Source organism: Piliocolobus tephrosceles, chromosome 3 (genome assembly GCF_002776525.5).
Source record: "Piliocolobus tephrosceles isolate RC106 chromosome 3, ASM277652v3, whole genome shotgun sequence".
Taxonomy (NCBI): Eukaryota; Metazoa; Chordata; class Mammalia; order Primates; family Cercopithecidae; genus Piliocolobus; species Piliocolobus tephrosceles.
Window position 1 is genome coordinate 100,292,046 of NC_045436.1, and position 22,084 is coordinate 100,314,129.

Consider the following 22,084-nt stretch of genomic DNA (forward strand, 5'->3'; position numbering starts at 1 on the left):
ATGTAATATTGAGTAGCAAGAAACCCATAAAATTATTCTCTCTCCCATAAAACTAGAGAAGATATAAAACCTTCCCCAGCCTAGAAGCACAGTGCCGATTTGCAGAAGAACAACACAGAGAGTTATTCTGGGGTGAAAAAATAGTAGCAACAGCAGAAGAAAGCACAAATTAGAGGAAATCAAATCTTTTATTCTCCAAAAGAAAAACGTTGGTGATGCAAGTTTAATAGAGGTATGCCATTAATATTATCTAATAATTTACCAATAGATAAAGCTGTTCAAACAGTTGATGTAAACTGTGGCCTAGGCCATGCCCATTTTTGAGGATTCCAGTATACCAAAAAAATGAAGACATGGACTATGTAAATGATAGTATATTTTAAATGATCTATCTTATTAGTCTCAGCGATGATATTATTAATTCATTTGCTTATTGTTCATAGCATTATATTCCAGGACAAATGCCACTCCCTCACTTGTCACTCTGTGCCCCTTAATCCAACCTATAACAAACTTTGACATAGCACTATAATTTTTACATTAAAAAATTAGGGCCTTTGATATATTTGAAGAAAGAAAAAATAGATAATCATATTACTAACAAAAGCCAAAATGAATGTCTGTCTCTTAAGTTGTTAGACATACTTGTCATTAACCCAAAATCAATTGAGTAGGAGCTGATTATAGAAAAAAGAAAAAAAAAAAAAACAGTGGAAGAAAGGGTACATTCCATCGATGTGGTTGTGGATCAGAAATTATTTAAAGTGCCACTATAACACTGGGACATCAAAAAACATGCAGTTCAAGACTTTGTTTACAAGAAAATCCCATTCAAACATTTTTTGGGGAAAACCTGAAGCTTTTGAAGTGTGATGCTAAGGAAATCATGTATTTCTAGATCAATTCTACTCAATGTTTCCGTCAACTCTTAGATTATCTGCAGGTAAGAGAATATTTGATTTGGTTTAATGTTAGTAATGAGACACTTAGAAAATAAATATAGCAAAATCGGTTCTCTCTCAACATATAGAGGTCATCTAATTCTTATTAAAAATGTGTTAAAATGTTGTTTTAAAATGTTTAAATTTTCATTTGTGTTTACAATTCAGTAATCATCTATTTTTAAATAATTTTATTATTGCTCTATAATTACTTATAATTATTTAAAGCTACTGTTTTTATAATGTTGGACAAATATTCTAAAAAGAATAAATTATTTCCTTTAAAAAAGCATTCAAGAAAAAAGAAAAGCAGTGGTTAAAATCCAAATACGATAAAATAGTAATATACTGATTCTTTATTTCTAAGTTGATCACAGGTATTTATCCAAAAAATGACGTATTTCCTAAGACAGTGATTTATTACTATATTCAAATGACAACGTGCAAGCCAGCCTGGAACAGAAGGGCCTACACAGCCGGTATCTATTAACATAGAAAGCTGGTTGGAACTGTAGGCAAGTAATTAACCTTCTGGCCCAGAGCTTTAAAAACCCAAAAGCAGTTCCTAGAATTTCTTCCATAATTTATGAACAACTGATGGAATTCATGTCACAGTCTGTGGATTCCCTTGCTGAATTAACCTCAGCTCTCACTGACCCTAAGAAGCTATAAACCAACAGGAGACTGTGCCCTACTATTTCAGCTGACCCACAGAGTGCCATGTCTGTTGTTCCAGCATAGGAAGCCAGATGATAAATCACAGAGCCGCCCACCAGGCACAATCCTGAACATTCCCCTTCAATGAAGATGACAACAACACACTGTACATGCACATTCACTCACCCCAAACCAGCCCTGTTTGACAGCAAACCCTCATCTATACTCTATAGATGATCTATATTCTGCAGCTAAAGTTTATGAAAAGATAAGCATGATGACACTGGGAATAGAGGGTCAAACAGTGTATCAAGGGAGTATGAACACCTGTGACTAAATACAGAAACACATCAGCAACGCTAGCAGCAATAGCTCACAGTATCACATGTTTACATTGTGCAGGCACTATGCAAAGTTATTTATATCTTCATTTGTTCCTCAAAACAACACTATGCAGTTGGGACTTTTTCTTTTTTCTTTTTTTTTCTTTTTTTTGGCAGAGTTTCACTCTATCGCCCAGGCTGGAGTGCAACGGCATGATCTCAGCTCACTGCAACCTCCACCACCTGGGTTCAAGCGATTCTCCTGCCTCAGCCTCATGAGTAGCTGGGATTACAGGTGTGCACCACCACGCCCAGCTAATTTTTGTATTTTTAGTAGAGATAGGGTTTCACCACGTTGGCCAGACTGCTTTCGAACACCTGACTTCAGGTGATCCCCCACCTCGGCCTCCCAAAGTGCTGGGATTACAGGCATGAGCCACCGCACCCAGCTGGGGCTATTATTATTCCATTTATCAGAGATGAGGAAACTAAGCTTCAAGGAAATTAACCGGCTCATTAATGTTCATTCAAGAAGGAAATAAATAGAATGGAGTTTGAAGCCCGTAATCTGACTCCAGAATCAACACTCTGGATATAAAGGTGGCATTAAATAACAATGTATTACAAATACAAATTTTATGGTAGGAAAGTTTCTCCATAGCTGGAGTTAAGTTCTCAGTTGACCATAGGTAACAAACTATAGTTTCTATGCTAAAGTTATCTTCAATTGGTTGATATATCAAAAACAAAATATTGTCAAATATGATGAAAGGAGTGTATGTAGTTCTATGGTATGTTCAAGAGTAATAGGAGGGGTCAAGGGGTATGTCAAAGAATAAGAAATAAAAATATCAGTAATGTGATATATTGGAAAAAGCTTAAGCCTCGGTTTAGTTCTAGCTGAACCACATACAAGTTTTATGACCTTAGGCAAATCATTGCACTTTGCTGGGCATTAGTTCAAATAAGAGGCTTGAACTAGATTGCTGAAACTCCTTTCTATTCTAAAGTCAAGAATATTATTTTTTTATTGTAAAAAAGCAGATGCCTTGTGCACACTTGCCACATTCTCATTCTAATTACCAAACTGTGCAGAATAAATGGACTTTAGAAGGTAGATACAAGATTTGTGAAAAACAACATTTTCAAAGTTAATGGAAAAAAACAAAGTCTTGTGAGACTACAAAATGGTGGTAATGGGAACAAGGGGGGAGAAGGAGGATGCAGAACGGAACGAAGGGGAAGCAAGGATACAACCAGTTGTTTATTTAAGGTAGTGAAGGACAAAATCAATCATAAAATGAAGAAAGTGGAGGATGTTTTTAATTTTAGACACTATCAACAAAAAATAAAAACATAAATACTAAAATTCCTCCCACAAGTAACAGGTAATAATCCAATAGCTAATTTATCACTGTCTTGTAGAATGACCATTAGTCCTGAGCCAATTAACAAAAACACTTGTTTTAGAAACATTAATATGTATGAAGGAGACTGCCTTTAATGTTCCATAAAAGAATACTGTCACTGTACTGAACAGGAAATGCTGAAAAACACCAACTGGCAAATTGGAAGGAAAAACCATAAACTGGAGTCCTATTTCCTCTTCATAAAACTAAGTGTTATTTGATATCATAAAAAAGAGATTTGATTTCCCAAATTATTGATGGACAGTTTAAATACTATAAAAACAAAATTAAACTGACACCTTCAGGCATACTTGGTATGGAATTAAAAGACTAACTCCATAAAAATCTCATCACATTGCAGTATATTCAAAGGTCCAACTGCCAATTAGCAACCATTTCCTAGAAATAAAAAAAGGGAAATTTAGTAAATATAATTTAATCATTATTTCCTCTGTATGTTACTGCCCACTATAAAGCTTGACTAGGAGAAAATGAACAAGTCAATATGTGATATGGTTTGTCTGTGTCCCCATCCAAATCTCAAATTGTAGCTCCCACAATTCCCATGGGTCATGGGAGGGACCCAGTGGGAAATAATTAAATCACAGGGTGATCTTTGCTGTGCTGTTCTTGTGATAGTGAACAAGTGTCACAAAATCTGATGGCTTTATAAAGGGGAGTTCCCCTGCACATGCTCTGTTGCCTGCCACCATGTAAAATGTGACTTTGCTCCTCCTTTGCCTTTGCCATGATAGTGAGGCCTCCTTAGCCATGTGGAACTGTGAGTCCATTAAACCTCTTTCCTCTGTAAGTTACCCAGTCTTGGGTATATCTTTAATAGCAGGGTGAGAACAGACTAAAACAATGAGAAAAGATCAATCAATAAATAAAAGCATCATTTGGCTCTAAAGCATAAAACTTTCATAGTACTAAATGATATAAGACTTTTATTTCCTCACCTTTTATAATGGGGGGCTTATACAATTTCTGTAATTCTTGTGGTAATTATAATAGCTATATAGAAAAAAAAAAGAGACAACTTAAAACAGAATTTGAAGCCAAAAGACTTGTGTTTTATTACCTTGATAGTGGACAGGTCATTTGCTTCTCTGAATCTGAGCTTCGTCATATAGAAAATGAGAATAGTCCTAGAAATGGCTGAATCCTTTCAATGGCTGTGAAAGGATTAATTTAGATACGATATTTGAGAGAACTTTCTTCTTTCAACAAATTTAAAGATTAAAGAGGTGAGTCTGATCTGTCCTGTCCTTCAGCTTAGAATCTATTCATGGGAAGCTGATAAGCAAAGTACAGTGTAATGGTATTTATATATAATAAAAAATGAGAGCCCCCAGAGCTCTACTAGATGAGATTTGCTACACAACTGCAAAAGACTATAATGTACTTACACAATTGTTTGTAATTATTCCAGCTCCAATAGCACAGACTTGCCCTTGTCAAACAAAACAGGGCATTTGTCAGGACCAATTTCCTCTATGTTCTTTCTAATGAGAAACTTTAAAAACTAGGAAACTCCAAGCTGAAATCAAACAGGAAGTTTGGTGCTGGTTAACCACATGTTGTTCTTTATTCCCTCATTTAAGCACTGTAACTTTATGGGCACTAGTGAGTTAGATCTTGAACCATGTTATTAACGATCATCTGTTATACGGTTTCCCACCAATTACATGACAAAGCAACAGGATAAAAAATGGAAAGGAAAGCAAATGTGGGTGGGCCCAGCTCATAGATTGGGAAGTGTAGCATTTTCTTCTTTAACATCAGCACTTCTCAAAGTGAATGCTATGGATTTTTCTAAGTAGTATATGAAAAAATGATTCTATGGTCAACTAAATTTGTATTCAAATCTGGAACTTCTCACTCTGAACCCATGCATCTTTTTACTATCATACAGGTACTGCAACCCACTTGTAAGTTATTTTATCTATTGAACAAGCATTCACAAGTTCTCTTTCTAAGCCAGACAGCGTGCTGAATGGTAAAAAGTAAGGTATCAGTTATGGGCATGGCCCTAAGAAAACTGAGAACCCACAGACTACTGAAGATGACCACAGGTACAGGCAATTGGAAGCAGGCTGTGCTGAGGAGAGTAAAGGAGCATGGATATGCTGACCTAACAAGGCAGGGGTAGCGGACAGGTCAGGCAACACATCAAGAAGAAAGTAACACGTAATTGGAGACTGGAGAAAAGTGAAAGGCGGCCAGTAAGCAGTCTGGAATGTAAACAGTGAAGGGTCAGTAGTTGATAAGTCTCATGAGAAAAGTCTAGGGCATTCATTTTGTACAAGGCAAGGGGAAGTCACTGAAAGTGTTTAAGTAGGATAATAAAATGACCCAGTGAGCCTTTTTATCAATTCTTTAAAACTTCTTTTCTAAGGCTGACAAATACTTTCCAGTGCATTTCAAAGAAAATGTCTGAAAAACCCATGAGAAGAGCAAATTTTGTGGGATTCCTTTTTCAAGAAGATAAATCTATTCTAACTGGTGTCAGATGGTATCTCATTGTGGTTTTGATTTGCATTTATCTGATGGCAAGTGATGATGAGCACTTTTTCATGTGTCTGTTGGCTGTATGAATGTCTTCTTTTGAGAAATGTCTGTTCATATCCTTTCCCCACTTTTGGATGGGGTTGTTTGTTTTTTCTTGTAAATTTGTTTGAGTTCTTTGTAGGTTCTGGATATTAGCCCTTTGTCAGATGAGTAGATTGCAAAAATGTTCTCCCATTCTGTAGGTTGCCTGTTCACTCTGATGGTAGTTTCTTTTGCTGTGCAGAAGCTCTTTAGTTTAATTAGATCCCATTTGTCAATTTTTGCTTTTGCTGCCGTTCCTTTTGGTGTTTTAGACATGAAGTCCTTGCCCATGCCTATGTCCTGAATGATACTACCTAGGTTTTCTTCTAGGGTTTTTATGGTATTAGGTCTAACATTTAAGTCTCTAATCTATCTTGAATTAATCTTCGTATAAGGAGTAAGGAAAGGATCCAGTTTCAGCTTTCTACTTATGGCTAGCCAATTTTCCCAGCACCATTTATTAAATAGGGAATCCTTTCCCCATTTCTTGTTTCTCTCAGGTTTGTCAAAGATCAGATGGCTATCTGGTATTATTTCTGAGGACTCTGTTCTGTTCCATTGGTCTATATCTCTGTTTTGGTACCAGTACCATGCTGTTTTGGTTATTGTAGCCTTGCAGTATAGTTTGAAGTCAGGTAGCATGATGCCTCCAGCTTTGTTCTTTTGGCTTAGGATTGTCTTGGCAATGCGGGCTCTTTTTTGGTTCCATATGAACTTTAAAGCAGTTTTTTCCAATTCGGTGAAGAAACTCATTGGTAGCTTGATGGGGATGGCATTGAATTTATAAATAACCTTGGGCAGTATGGCCATTTTCATGATATTGATTCTTCCTATCCATGAGCATGGTATGTTCTTCCATTTGTTTGTGTCCTCTTTGATTTCACTGAGCAGTGGTTTGTAGTTCTCCTTGAAGAGGTCCTTTACATCCCTTGTAAGTTGGATTCCTAGGTATTTTATTCTCTTTGAAGCAATTGTGAATGGAAGTTCATTCATGATTTGGCTCTCTGTTTGTCTGTTATTGGTGTATAAGAATGCTTGTGATTTTTGCACATTAATTTTGTATCCTGAGACTTTGCTGAAGTTGCTTATCAGCTTAAGGAGATTTTGGGCTGAGACAATGGGGTTTTCTAAATATATAATCATGTCATCTGCAAACAGGGACAATTTGACTTCTTCTTTTCCTAACTGGATACCCTTTATTTCTTTCTCTTGCCTGATTGCCCTAGTCAGAACTTCCAACACTATGTTGAATAGGAGTGGTGAGAGAGGGCATCCCTGTCTTGTGCCAGTTTTCAAAGGGAATTTTTCTAGTTTTTGCCCATTCAGTATGATATTGGCTGTGGGTTTGTCATAAATAGCTCTTATTATTTTGAGGTACGTTCCATCAATACCGAATTTGTTGAGCGTTTTTAGCATGAAGGGCTGTTGAATTTTGTCAAAAGCCTTTTCTGCATCTATTGAGCTAATCATGTGGTTCTTGTCTTTGGTTCTGTTTATATGCTGGATTACGTTGATTGATTTGCGAATGTTGAACCAGCCTTGCATCCCAGGGATGAAGCCCACTTGATCATGGTAGATAAGCTTTTTGATGTGCTGCTGAATCCGGTTTGCCAGTATTTTATTGAGGATGTTTGCATCGATGTTCATCAGGGAGATTGGTCTAAAATTCTCTTTTTTTGTTGTGTCTCTGCCAGGCTTTGGTATCAGGATGATGTTGGCCTCATAAAATGAGTCAGGGAGGATTCCCTCGTTTTCTATTGATTGGAATAGTTTCAGAAGGAATGGTACCAGCTCCTCCTTGTACCTCTGGTAGAATTCAGCTGTGAATCCATCTGGTCCTGGACTTTTTTTGGTTGGTAGGCTATTAATTATTGCCTCAATTTCAGAGCCTGCTATTGGTCTATTGAGGGATTCAACTTCTTCCTGGTTTAGTCTTGGAAGAGTATGTCCAGGAAATTATCCATTTCTTCTAGATCTTATAGTTTATTTGCATAGAGGTGTTTATAGTATTCTCTGATGGTAGTTTGTATTTCTGTGGGGTCGGTGGTGATATCCCCTTTATCATTTTTTATTGCGTCTATTTGATTTTTCTCTCTTTTCTTCTTTATTAGTCTTGCTAGCGGTCTGTCAATTTTGTTGATTTTTTCAAAAAACCAACTCCTGGATTCATTGATTTTTTGGAGGGTTTTTTGTGTCTCTATCTCCTTCAGTTCTGCTCTGATCTTAGTTATTTCTTGCCTTCTGCCAGCTTTTGAATGTATTTGCTCTTCCTTCTCCAGTTCTTTTAATTGTGATGTTAGAGTGTCAATTTTAGATCTTTCCAGCTTTCTCTTGTGGGCATTTAGTGCTATAAATTTCCCTCTACACACTGCTTTAAATGTGTCCCAGAGATTCTGGTATGTTGTATCTTTGTTCTCATTGGTTTCAAAGAACGTCTTTATTTCTGCCTTCATTTCGTTATGTACCCAGTAGGCATTCAGGAGCAGGTTGTTCAGTTTCCATGTAGTTGAGCGGTTTTGATTGAGTTTCTTAGTCCTGAGTTCTAGTTTGATTGCACTGTGGTCTGAGAGACAGTTTGTTATAATTTCTGTTCTTTTACATTTGCTAAGGAGTGCTTTACTTCCAATTATGTGGTCAATTTTGGAATAAGTGTGATGTGGTGCTGAGAGGAATGTATATTCTGTTGATTTGGGGTGGAGAGTTCTATAGATGTCTATTAGGTCCGCTTGGTGCAGAGATGAGTTCAATTCCTAGATATCCTTGTTAACTTTCTGTCTCGTTGATCTGTCTAATGTTGACAGTGGAGTGTTGAAGTCTCCCAATATTATTGTATGGGAGTCTAAGTCTCTTTGTAAGTCTCTAAGGACTTGCTTTATGAATTTGGCAATCATTAAAAAGTCAGGAAACAACAGGTGCTGGAGAGGATGTGGAGAAATCGGAACACTTTTACACTGTTGGTGGGATTGTAAACTAGTTCAACCATTATGGAAAACAGTATGGCAATTCCTCAAGGATCTAGAACTAGATGTACCATATGACCCAGCCATCCCACTACTGGGTATATACCCAAAGGATTATAAATCATGCTGCTATAAAGACACATGCACACGTATGTTTATTGCGGCACTATTCACAATAGCAACGACTTGGAATCAACCCAAATGTCCATCAGTGACAGACTGGATTAAGAAAATGTGGCACATATACACCATGGAATATTATGCAGCCATAAAAAAGGATGAGTTTGCGTCCTTTGTAGGGACATGGATGCAGCTGGAAATCATCATTCTTAACAAACTATCACAAGAACAGAAAACCAAACACCGCATGTTCTCACTCATAGGTCAGAACTGAACAATGAGATCACTTGGACTCGGGAAGGGGAACATCACACATCGGGGCCTATCAAGGGGAGGGGGGAGGGGAGAGGGATTGCATTGGGAGTTATACCTGATATAAATGACGAATTGATGGGTGCTGACGAGTTGATGGGTGCAGCACACCAACATGGCACAAGTATACATATGTAACAAACCTGCATGTTATGCACATGTACCCTAGAACTTAAAGTATAATAATAAAAAAAAAGAAGATAAATCTAGCATCCTCAAGATGTATGAAGCATGAAATAATGACATTCAGCTTCTTCAGAAGACTGCTTCTCTAAGCAGTATAACTGTAAGAAAACAAAAACAAAACAACAAAATGTCTGCTTATATTTAGGGAATAGAAGTCTTCCTGTTGAAAGAATCAGGCTCTGGCAGAGACATGCACAAGACTTAAGCTATGAAGCTAGATGTTGAAGAAACAGTTCTCTGGTCCACTTAAGTGGCAGCTGCATCTACACGGTTGCTCTCATTGGAATAAAACATCCTTATTCATTTATTTATTTGTTTATTTTTTGAGGTCGAGTCTCATTCTGTAGCCCAGGCCGGACTGCAGTGGCGTGATCTCGGTTCACTGCAACCTCCGCCTTCCAGGTCCAAGCGGTTCTCCCACCTCAGTCTCCCAAGTAGCTGGGATTACAGGCACCCACCACCATGGCTAATTTTTGTATTTTCAGTAGAGACGGGGTTTTGCCACATTGGCCAGGCTGGTCTCAAACTCCTTACCTCAAGTGATCTGCCCACCTCGACCTCCCAAAGTGCTGAGATTACAGGTGTGAGCCACCGCACCTGACCCCTATTTATTTTTAAATATGAAAATTTCAAACATGAGGAAATGTTGAAAGAATAGTACAGTGAACACTGTGTAAACTCACTTAGGTTTAATATTTATTAACATTTCACCAAATTTGCTTTCTCCATTTGAGAATAAGATGCAGAGAAGTTTCACACCTAAGTATTTTAGCACAAATCTTATAATAACAATTACTTGCACAATCATGATATACACACTAAATATTTGTATTATACAACAGAAATTATTATAAAAATTAGAAAACAGAAAATCATAAAGAAAATTAAACTAACCATATTTATAACATATAGAAATAAAAGCAGTTAATAATTTAGTAGATAACTTTTCAGTTTTTTAAATACAAATGCTTTATTCTTACAAAAATATATCCTTCTGTTTTTGTAACTTACCTTTCTCATTTCTTTTCATGTTAATTAGTATATATCCATATCACTCTTATTACCTACATAATAGTCCAGTTTATGGATATACCATAAATTATGAGTTCTTTCATTGTTAAATATGTGGGATCTTTTCCAATTTTTTGCCACTATAAACAGTTTTTCAAGGAACATAACAATGTTCTTTTTATAAAACAAACATTGTTGCCTGTAACCTCTTTTCAGACTTAGGAATCAAGCATACTTTGGATTTATGCCTAATAAATAAGGCAGTACAAATATTAAAAGCCAAGGATAAGGTTTTATGTGGCAAGGCAAACCATTTATCAACTGTATTTTGGAGGTTACTATGGTTTAATTTCAAGGAAAAAATTGGTGGGACATACACAGTTCAGAATTTTAAATACCATCAAAAATATTTTTTCAACTGAGTTTCCATTTAAACATGTATTAAAAAGAATGCTTAGCCTTAAAAAAAAAAAAAGTCTTAGTTAATCAGCAACATAGCCATCTAAAATGCATTTCCCCCAAATTAATATATTAAGAAAATTCCATGATTAAAAGTATGCGAAACACCATGATATTAAGTCAATTCCTTATCAATAGTCAACCAAGATTTTATCTACAAAACTAAGTTATGAAAATTTCAGCATATTCAGCAATTTAAGATCTTAATAAAGTTGGAAGAAATAAAAGGGAAAGGTATTGAACATGAAAATTCTCAGTATGATGTCCTGTAAATAAACCTAAGAAGAAAAGTAGAAAATAATATAAGAGGTTATATCATTCAGTAAAGGCTTGCCATGGTATATTAATAAACACAATTCATTTAACTTTGAAAAAGTAGTCTTAACAAGGAGTGATATTATATAAGAATTTTAGAAATTATACTTATGACAATGAACTGGCCATCTACTATGAACTAGCACTAAGTATTTTACATACATGATTTCATTTATTCTTCACAAAAATGTACAATGTAAAACAGAACTTAGAGACATGAAGAAATTCGCTCAAAAGTATATGACTAGCTAGTGGTGGGGGCTAGGATTTGAACTCAAGCCAGCGTCCCAAAGCCCCTGCTGTTTCCATTATGCAAGACTGACTCCCATGGCAGAGGAGGGTATAACAGGAAACACACTGAGACCTGTTTCTACTAATCATGGCAACTCTCTAGGCGGGAAAAGTTATTCAATCTCATGAGAACTCAGAGTCCCCTGAACCCTAACTACATAATTTCAAATATCAGCAAAAACATTACTGATACGATGATCTTTTATCAAATTTCTATCTTTTGCTATCTGCAGGCAGGTTTTGGAGTTGAATTCTAGAACATATCTACAAGTAAGCCCAAATTTAGAAAGTCTTAATGTTTTTCTAGTTACAGTCCTAAACATAATAACATCAGCCCAACAGTGAACAATTCCTATGCAAAAGTAGAGTCAAAGTTGGCAAACCTACTTATCAACCGACTTTTGCAGCAAAGGCAATGCCAATAGACATTAACATGTTGCAGTGGCAGCAGCAGCAGCTGTGGCAAAAGCTTGAAAATTTATTATCAAGAATGCCGCAGCAACAGTTGGAAGCAATACCAGTCTGAGAAATCAAGTGAGAGAAATGGCCCCAGTTAAACAGAATAGCCTCTGTCAGCTGGGTTCTTATTCACAGGGGCCAACACATATTTCACACAAATTGCTTTTTCCTAGGTATTTATCATTGGCCAGGAGGCCCTTCAAGAGTATCTGTTCCCCAAATATGGCCTGAGTACTCCTGGGAATCACCAAGACTCTTTACAAGGTCTGCAAGGTCAAAACCACTTTCATAATATTACTATTATGTTATTTGTCTTTTTCACCATGTTGACATTTACTCTAATGGCATAAAAGTAATGGTGAGTAAAACTGGTAACTGCTAGTGACCTCAATTTGTAATACTAGTCACTGTAGTCTTCACAGTCACAACTCACAGTAGAAATGAATGCCAGTTTCACTTGAGAACATATGTGATTAAGCAAAACATATTAATATGTTTAAATAAATGTATTTATTACATTCTAGCCTTTGTGTATCATCTTTTTAATATTTGGAAATTAAGCAGAAAGCACTTGTAACACATGCTGATGTATGAAAGTTGTCTCAAGGAAAAGCACTTGAGTGACTGAGTTGCGAGCTGACCTGGCAGTTTTTTTCATAGAACACCATTTTTATATGAAGCAAAATGACTGATAGACAAATTATGGTTATTAAACATTTTGTGAACATTTGTTCTTTGAATATAAAAGTAGTGAGCCTGTCATTGAAAAAAATAAAGAAAAAAGGAAACGATAGGAACTGTTAGGAAATATAGGAATTATAGCAGTCAAGCAAAATTTAGAATGCTCCCAAGTGCTTGAAGGCTTCTGAATATTTAGGCTATGTAATGAGATCAGCAATGATATTAACATATCATCCCCTGAATAAGATAAAACGTTCTTCCTCTAAGTAATGTAAAACATAAAAGATCTGCATAACTTAGTGAGCCAATATTTTCCAAGTTATCTGTAACATGATGATGTTACAGAATCATGCATGGGTAAAAGATCATTCGAATTGCAACACAGATCAACTGATTCTACTGTCACAGAATAGGCAAAACTCACTGAGATAATTTTAGGTTCCACACAACAGTAAGCCTTTAAAAACACTAGCCCTTTTCGAGTTTTAGTGCAGGAATAATATCCATGGTAATATCATCCACTGTAATAACATCCAAAATTATTTGACAACTATTAAAATACTTTCCCCTTCTAACTACATATCCATGAGGCCAGATTTTCTTCAAATTCTGCATCCTGCTGCAATCAAAAGCTACTGCAGCAGGATGAGTGAAGAAACAGATATGAGAATCCAGCTGTCTCCTCTTAAACCAGACAGACTTTCAGAAATGTAAAACAACTTCTCCTTTCACACTGAATGATTTCTAGAAAATGCAGGTATTTTCTATAAAAATATATATTCTAACATGTAATGGGTATAATATTGTTATTTTTAGTAAATTAACAAGTAAACATTTTTAAATTTTCTAATATGGTAAACAGCTTTAATTTCTAATATGGCAAATAGTTATAGATATAACCCACATGAACAAAAGCTTTCCAGAATCCTCGATTATTTTTAAGAGTGGTACGGGGTGATGAGGCCACAACATGAGCATCACTGATCCAAAGAACACTGCTCCACAGAGGCTGCATCAGCTGTCCTCTCCTGACTGTCCCCACCCTGCCTTCACTCGTGGTCCTTGCCACTTCATTGTGTCCTCTCTAAATAATGTATAACTAAATACTTCTTGAAGAATAGGTCGTGACCATCACCTTCATCATGTGATAGCACATCCATAAAGTGCTACACCTAGCACTGAAAAACAGCTGAATAAAACCAGGTGACTTCATAAGGAAAAGTAATGCAGGGAGAAGAAAACACTGAATTTACAGAATCAAAACATTCGGAGCTCTGCTGTCATACTAGTGAAATAACTGCATAAAACTATGTGGTTACAGAACTGCCTGGGAGGGCAAATGGATGCTTATCATTTGAGGGACAGGACAAAGCAAATAAAAGGGAAGCGAAAGCATCATTTGTCCATGCAGGAAAACAAATTTGTGCCAGGGCTGTTATGGAGGCCCAGATGCCAGCCACCAACCACTTCCAACACAACATCAGTCACACTGCTAGGCAGTGGTCAATGAGGGCATAGGCTTGACATCAAAATAACCCAAAGAAGAACTGTAAAATGAGAAAGTATAGTAAGTTTTATTTTAAACAGAAAAATATGTAAATAACTAGATAGATAAGTAAATAACTAGATAGACAATTAGAATTATAGTTTCTGTGTGGACCTACAAACACATACACCACTTTCTCCCTCTCTCTGTCCCTGTCTCTCTCTCTCTCTCTCTCTATATATATATATACACACACACACATATATATACACACAGATACACACACACACATATAATTTCTTTATCTATCAATCAAATTGTATGTGTAGGTTCATTGTGCCTTACCACTGCTGTCTCAATTTAGATGACCAGTTCTCTTGATCAGAAGCCAAATTTAATAGGCCAGAATCTGTACAACATTTGGCCCCAACCCATGTACACAATAAATAACCAAATGATACATAAAGTGATTTGGAGTTTAGAATATACTTTATACATAATATAGAACATAAGATAATAAAAACCATGACATATATTTTATAATTTTTATCAGAGAGAATTCTTGCAACTCTAAAAATCTTATTATTGTAATTTTATAGAGGATAATAATAATTAAAATTTTAGGAGAAATTACTAGTGTAAGTGCTTTGTTCTTCTCCACTGCCTAGCCATACTATGAGTAAAATAAAATGCAGGCATACAATATCTTCAAGGATGGAATTATTTTGAACAATCAAGGGTTCTACTGGATTGGGTTCATCCTTTCTGTGCTGGTAGCTATGTCTTAATACATTCTGAACAATGTAAGTCCCTGCCTTTTAAAAACACACTATACCAAACATAACACAATTACATCATGTCTTGGGGCATTACCATAAACTGACTATTCTGATGTGTACATATAATACAAGTTTCCTATTCCCTACTTGCCCTCTTCTCATACACAAACTAAACGTACATGCACACTAATACAGCATGAAATCTGCTAAGCAAACTAAATCTAAGTATGGCACAAAGATATCTTCTAAGAATTACTGATATCAGAGTGAAGGGCTGTTGATTTCGCCCTTGCCCTTACTCCGGCCTAACTCCATACAGCCACAAATACACATAAAAGAGTGCTGCCCAGTGACATCAAAGATTATACCACTAGACTGCCGTGCTGGCCAGGAACTTCAAAACTCTCTCTGGTCCCTCTTCATTAGTTCTTTACTTCTGTACCATCAGTACCAACCGGTCGTTGGCAAAATTTTAAGTACATCTGCCCTCAACATGGTTCTCTGCTTCTCATTCCCATGTGCTGCCCTCTGCTTTTCATTTTGCGGCTCTCTGCTTCTGCGACACTTGATCCTAAAAGGCTCACTTTCTCTAGATGACTTCTAATTAAGAAAAACCTTCCTTTTCTTCTTTAGAGCACCTGTTATTCCACAGCTATCTGTTCTTGGTTATGTGTTTCATTTAAAAGTATTTAAGTACCTATTCTAAGATAACAAATACTAAACTGATCATATGTCTTTAAGCTTTAGTCAGAAAATTAAAAATTATGCTCCAAGGGTGTCCCTTTCTCCACCTATATCTAATTTTCACTGTATTGATTCTTTGGCCTACTTTAACGTTTCTCCATTGACAATACAGTTATTATGCTAGACATGGAGCTATGTACCGGGGATACAAAGGTAAAGAAAGTCAAATACTACAGCCCTTGAAGAGGAAACTTCAGCTGTATAATCCAGTCACATGGTTCTCCATATAATTAGAGTTGAGCTACTGAATAAAGTTTTCAGACTAGTGTAAAATCATCTGGTTATCAATATTAATAGTATTCTTTCAAGTCTTTTTCAAGGGCTTATCTACGTGATAGGTAGGATCCAGACAAGGTTCTTTCAAGTATATTCAGTTGTTCATTCAACCTCCACTAGGGCACAGCTTTCTTTCATTGGAGAAATTACACAGAAGTGGTAAGAAAAGAAGGGGATCTTTAGGAAGCAGTCCGTGGCATAACAGATATTCATTCACAGCACCTACCCTGGTATCCAATAAATCCTAGAGCATTCATGCAACATTCCAAGGTAAAAAGGCCACATTTGACGTGAGTTACAGGAGGGATTATAAATCAAGTCGATGCCCTTAACTATCTATATAAAGTGAAACTGTTATTCTCTAATTCCATCCATTAGAATCACATAGAAGTTAATCACAGTTATATCACAACCAAACATTAAAAACATTATTTCCACTTTTGATGTTTTACTTAGTTTGAGAAAATATACTTATTTTAAATTCTTCTAGATGAAAAAACTGGATTTTACAATGCTTTAAGAGAGAGAAAACAGCCAAGATTAATTCTTAATCTGGAAGATATTTGTACTATTACAATATTTCCTGTCTTGGAAGCATGTGATTTCTCTAAGTGGTTTTTATCACTAGTCCAATTACAGTCTCCATACCTGTGTGGCTCCGGATATGAACTCGGAGTGTACCACTGCTGGCAAATTTCTGGCCACAATATGGACAGATTTTCTCCTTTTCTCCTGTATGTGTCTAAATGGAAAGGGATAAAAAGGCTAAGGATAAATACAAAGAATTAGGTAAAGATGATTAAATGCCTCTGACAATAGTAAATCCTTATTTTCTAGGATTACATTTCATTAAAATGATTTAATTTCACAATGAGATTTTAAACAATTTATGATGGATATTCCCATTGGCTCAAAAAAAAAAAATGCCTTAGAATCATGCATTAGTGTTAATTTCAAAATCGTTCTGCAGTTTACTTTTTTAAGCCCTCATGGAGCCCCAACCAAAAATGATTAAATTATACAAAACCAGTATATTCTAGCAAAACCACATAATCAAAATAGGGCTATAGCTACCCTTCCCAGCTGCCAAGAAACACTTCATTTGAAGGATTTTTCACATTCTTTGTGTGTATTTAACTCTTGAGGACAGAATTAATCTTAACAAAGTCATCTGTTACTTGTGTTATGCTGTTTGACTAGACTGGTTTTACTGCAAAGCAAAAAGGAATATAAATCTGATTTGACCCTTAAAATCAGCAGGTGGTAACTGAGCAATTTGAAAGCATATTTCTGCCCTCAACATGCCTTTAATCTAGGTATAAACAATCACGTGAGGAAAGGTAAGTATAGTTAAAAAGCAAGTTTCGATAAATGCTGGAGAGTTCAAAGAGAAAAGAGTGACCCCTCCCCAAAGGAGGAGGAAGATTGTGCATTTTAAACTGGCCCCACAGTCTCATCAAGAGACCAATTTTGCTCCCAACATAAAAACAGATAATTCCAATTAATGAAGGATCAGAGCTACTTCTCAAGTCTCAGTGTTTCTCAAACTTAAGAGATCGGGGAAGAAGGGAGGTGAAAGCAATTCCTTCAGGTATGTACACATTCTTTCTAAGACTACTTTTAGAATTTTTTTTCAATGTAACCAAAAAATTAATAAAAGTATTAATTTTATCGTCTAGGTTACAATCATCTAGGTTACAATCACAAAACAGAGCTTCCAGGGCCTATGTTTGCCTTTGTTCTTAAGAACAAATTCCTAACAAGTAGTCAAGTAGTATCTGAACTGCCATAAACTAATGAAAAAAGAACAGAAAAAGTTTTTTTTTAATGACGTTTCTCAGAAGAGAACACTGGCTGTCATAGAGAAAAAGGGGTGGGGCAATTATCTCATCACTTGACAACATCAAAGAACCATCACCATAGCAAAACATTTTCATCTTCCATATTAAATTGTTAACGTTAATGTAACTGACTTTGCAGCCTTATTAATATTTAATTTGCAAATTTGCAATTTGTATTAAAATGTGTATTTGGATATGTACTATCATGTTTACAATTTTTAAAGAGCTATAAACTAAAGACCTTAGTCAGTATCAGTGTCTTTTGTTTTTTTTTCCTTGAAACAATTTATATTATACTCAAGTTTGAAAAACACAGCCTAATCAACTACCATGCTAGCCAACAACACTGTGTAAAACAGGCATCTCCTGGATTTTGTATTTGGCAAGCACTTAACTTTCCATTTTTACTACAAGCTGATATACAAAAGAGTTATATATCTTTACACTTCAGTAAGAGCCTTTACTCCCCTGGTCCACATTATGGTTCAATCTAAAGTAAAATATATAACATTTTAACATATAACAGACCTCTCTTCTTTTATTTTATTTTATTTTATTTTTGATCTCTCTTCTTTTCATTCTCTGACAGAAGGGGTAAAGTATGCCAATTTGTCCTTCATTAGTGTAAGGTTGTTTAGAAATTATATATATACAGTTAGAGCATTGAATTATTCCAAACAGGTAATTACTAATCTATTTGTAATTTATTCATAAACTCACAGCATTCCTTTTGCTGCTATGTATTTCATTGTTCATTTATATGACTGTCATTGGTTCCAAACCGAAGAAGTTCCAAACTAAAGGATATTAGGGTTATATTAATGAAAAAGATTAAAATATTCCTTTCATTTAACTCAAAAATATAGCTATCATAAGGTTCCAATTTTGGTTAGCTAGTTTCAAAAGACATTAAAGGTATAATACTAAACTACCTTAAATATGAATAAGAAAGCATGGAAACAGCTCACTTTAAGAACAATACTGAATAAATTTATGAGATTAAAATGAGTAACACAATACAAAATATACTGTGTGACTATTATTGCAGACATGGTAAACTCTCTTGAAAGCTCACTATAATTTTCCTTTATTTATTGAAAGACAACAAAAAATGTGTTAAATTCATGCAAAAAGTAATTCAAGCGAAGAAAGTTGAAAGACTATTTTATTCAGAGATCTAAACAAAAAAAAAAAACAGATAATATCATTATTACTCAGCATTAAAAATACAGGAACCCATATACCCTAGATGTGATTATTATACACTGAATACCTGTATCAAAATATAATATCTCAGGCTGTTTACAGTGGCTCATGCCTATAATCGCAGCACTTTGAGAACCCAAGGTGGGCACATCACTTGAGGTCAAGAGTTCTACACCAGCCTGGCCAGCATGGTGAAACCCCATCTCTACTAAAAATACAAAACATTAGCCAGGCGTGATAGTAGGCACTTATACTCCCAGCTACTTGGGAGGCTGAGGCTCAAGAATTGCTTGAACCCAGGAGGCAGAGGTTGCAGAGAGCCAAGATGGCATCACTGCACTCCAGCCTGGGTGACAGAGTAAGACTCTGACTCAAACAAACAAACAAACAAATAAAATAATATATATATAAAATATCTCCTGTATATAACTACAACTACTATTACCCATAAAAATTAAATATTAAAAAAATTCAGGAAAAGAAAGTTACTCAATTCAATCCTTTTGAAACAGTTGTATTAAGGATAGATAAGATACTGAAGCAGGAGTTATTTCTTCACATTCATTCAGTATCATATACTAATGGCAGAAAACTACCATACTTCATGGTTACTTCTAAAGTTAACACCGCCTGAGTGCAGTGGCTCATGCCCGTAATTCCAGCACTTTCAGAGACTGAGATGGGAGGATGGCTTGAGCCCAGGAGTTCAAGACCATCCTGGGCAACATAGCAAGACCCTGTCTCTACAAAAATGTAAAAAAATTAGCTGGGCATGGTAAGACATGACTGTAGTCTCAGCTACTCAGGAGGTTTCCACAGGAGGATCACTTGAGCCCAGGTGTTCTAGGATACAGTAAGCTATGATGACGCCACTGCACTATAGCCTGGGCAACAGAGCGAGACTCTGTCTCCAAAATAAGGAAAAAAGTCAGCATTAAAACCTTTAAGTGTATTTGTTACAATACAAGTTTTACTATTTAAAATATATACTTTAAAATGCATTATTGGGCAAGTAAAAAATAAACTCGATTCCCTTAAGGTAATTACCCAAGTAGCGCAACACAAAAAAATATAACCTCCAAATCATTATATGAACACTTTCTTTGAGTTAAGCAAAAATTTATTGAGTCCCCATTCCGTACCACAAACGTCCCTGTGCTCTAGAGATGTAAAGATCAAAGACCATCCCAATACCAAAAGGGCTCAGTCTATTAACTTGCCAATAAACATAAGAATTCACTTTGAAAAAATAAAATTATTAAAGTACTACTCATATTTCTTTGAAAGAAACAGCCTACATTAACCAAAAAATAAAAATAAAAATTGATAAGCTCCTGCTCATTGAGTACTTTTTAGAAACCACCTATCAGCAAAGCTATGGGTTATGAAGAGTCTCCATCTAACTCAGGTTCTCATTCATGGAAAAAAAATAGGTCTATCCTGAAAGATGCAGAAAGCGAACATTGTCTGAAGAGCTGATAGAAATCACACATTTGTCATTTTGAGTAAATATTTTGATAGATTAATATATAATTATCACATGATAGTTAACATATATACCCATACTGCTTAAATATGTAATCCGTTCAAACTAACAGAAGACTTCCACTTACTTTCTTATGACTTCTAAGCACTGAAGGTGTAACAAAGGCTTTATTACATAGCTCACACCTATACTTCTTGTGTCTTTCATGAACCACCTGGACATGAACATTTAATGTATCCTTCCTCTTAAAGGTAGCATCGCAGTGATGGCACTTGAAAGTCCTCTCACCTTAGAAACAAAGAGAAACATTTAAGAAGCAATAGCAGGGTCCTATTGATTTCCTCCCATGTATGCCAGACTTAGTTGCTTTCTCCAAAACGTTGGCTTTGTAGCTCTAAGAATGTAACCTTTTTTAAAACAAATTTCAGTTCCATTATCTGCTAATTCACTGTGTGACCGGGCCGAAGTCCTTTCATCTTACATCTTCAGTCTTCTCAACTGGAAAATGTGGGGGCTGAATTAGCAGAATTCTCAAAGTTACCATGAACATTTTTAAAAAGTATGCACTTCTGCAGCAGGGGCTGGGATTTGAGGTAAATAGATTCCAGTGACACAAGGCCTCTGTCAAGCAAGGTGAGTTGCCTTTGGGCCCCTCCCAAAGTCCCCTCAAATCCCACCACTGTCCCTATAACTTCCTGTGAATAGATAATAGGCAGAACTGGATCGTAGGTAGAGAGCTGAGGAGGAAAACTCCTGAGGGCAGAGGGTGTGCATCAGAACTCAGGCCCTCCCATTCTGGGAGGGGGAAAGGGTTACAATGCCCCTGCTTCCTCAGTACTGACTCAGGAACCTGGACTGGAGGCTCCCTGATTCAGTCCTTGGGCAGTTGTACAAAGTCTCCAAGACTTTGAGGGATGGGGGTCTTTCAGAGAGGAATTAAATTTGGATAGGAAGATGAAGACTAGCAGCCACCCTGGGTATTTCACTTTCTTCTCATTATCCAGCCTGGGGCTGAGGGGAAAACAACCTCAGAAACTACATATAGAAATCTTATGGTACTTTCTAACTTTCATATAACGCTATTTTTATAGTTCTTCTTAACACATAGGCCTAAGTTTTAGTGGTCATTTTAAGTACAATTACAGCCATGAACGTGCACAATTAGAACACAATGTTTAATAACAATACAGTATAAAATGTATGTAGCATGTGACTAAATAAACAAGACAGACTAGTATTTGAATATAATTTCCTTTTTTAGAAAACTGTCATATTAGCATAGATTCCTATATTGTATTGATAACAAGGCAAAATTAAGAATAATTAAATTTCTATATCTAAGTAAGAGATTATCTCAATTTTAGCCAAGCTCTTCTAAATTCCTTCCACCATAACTAGCACCAAATTTAGAAATGTAAAGACCTTATTATTTTTTTACATGAAAGGAAGGAAGAAAGGAAGGATGGAGGGAGGGACAAAAAGGAGGAGAAAAGGAAAAGAAAAATTACCTTATCTTTGTCTTTCTAAATAGAATTATCCCTTTCTAACTT

General features: G+C 35.9%; 1 protein-coding gene across 3 annotated transcripts in view; it reads right to left on the bottom strand.

The window, feature by feature from the left end:
• The window catches only part of PRDM5 (PR/SET domain 5), a 232,686-nt gene that overhangs the window by 73,103 nt on the left and 137,499 nt on the right, over positions 1-22,084 (bottom strand). For all 3 annotated transcript variants that reach the window (XM_023220054.3, XM_023220053.3, XM_023220055.3), the window contains exons 11-12: positions 20,662-20,822; positions 16,650-16,743 (exon numbers count right to left, since the gene is read on the bottom strand). In XM_023220054.3, coding sequence (XP_023075822.1) covers positions 16,650-16,743; positions 20,662-20,822 — 255 coding nt within the window. The remainder of the gene's footprint in view (positions 1-16,649; positions 16,744-20,661; positions 20,823-22,084) is intronic.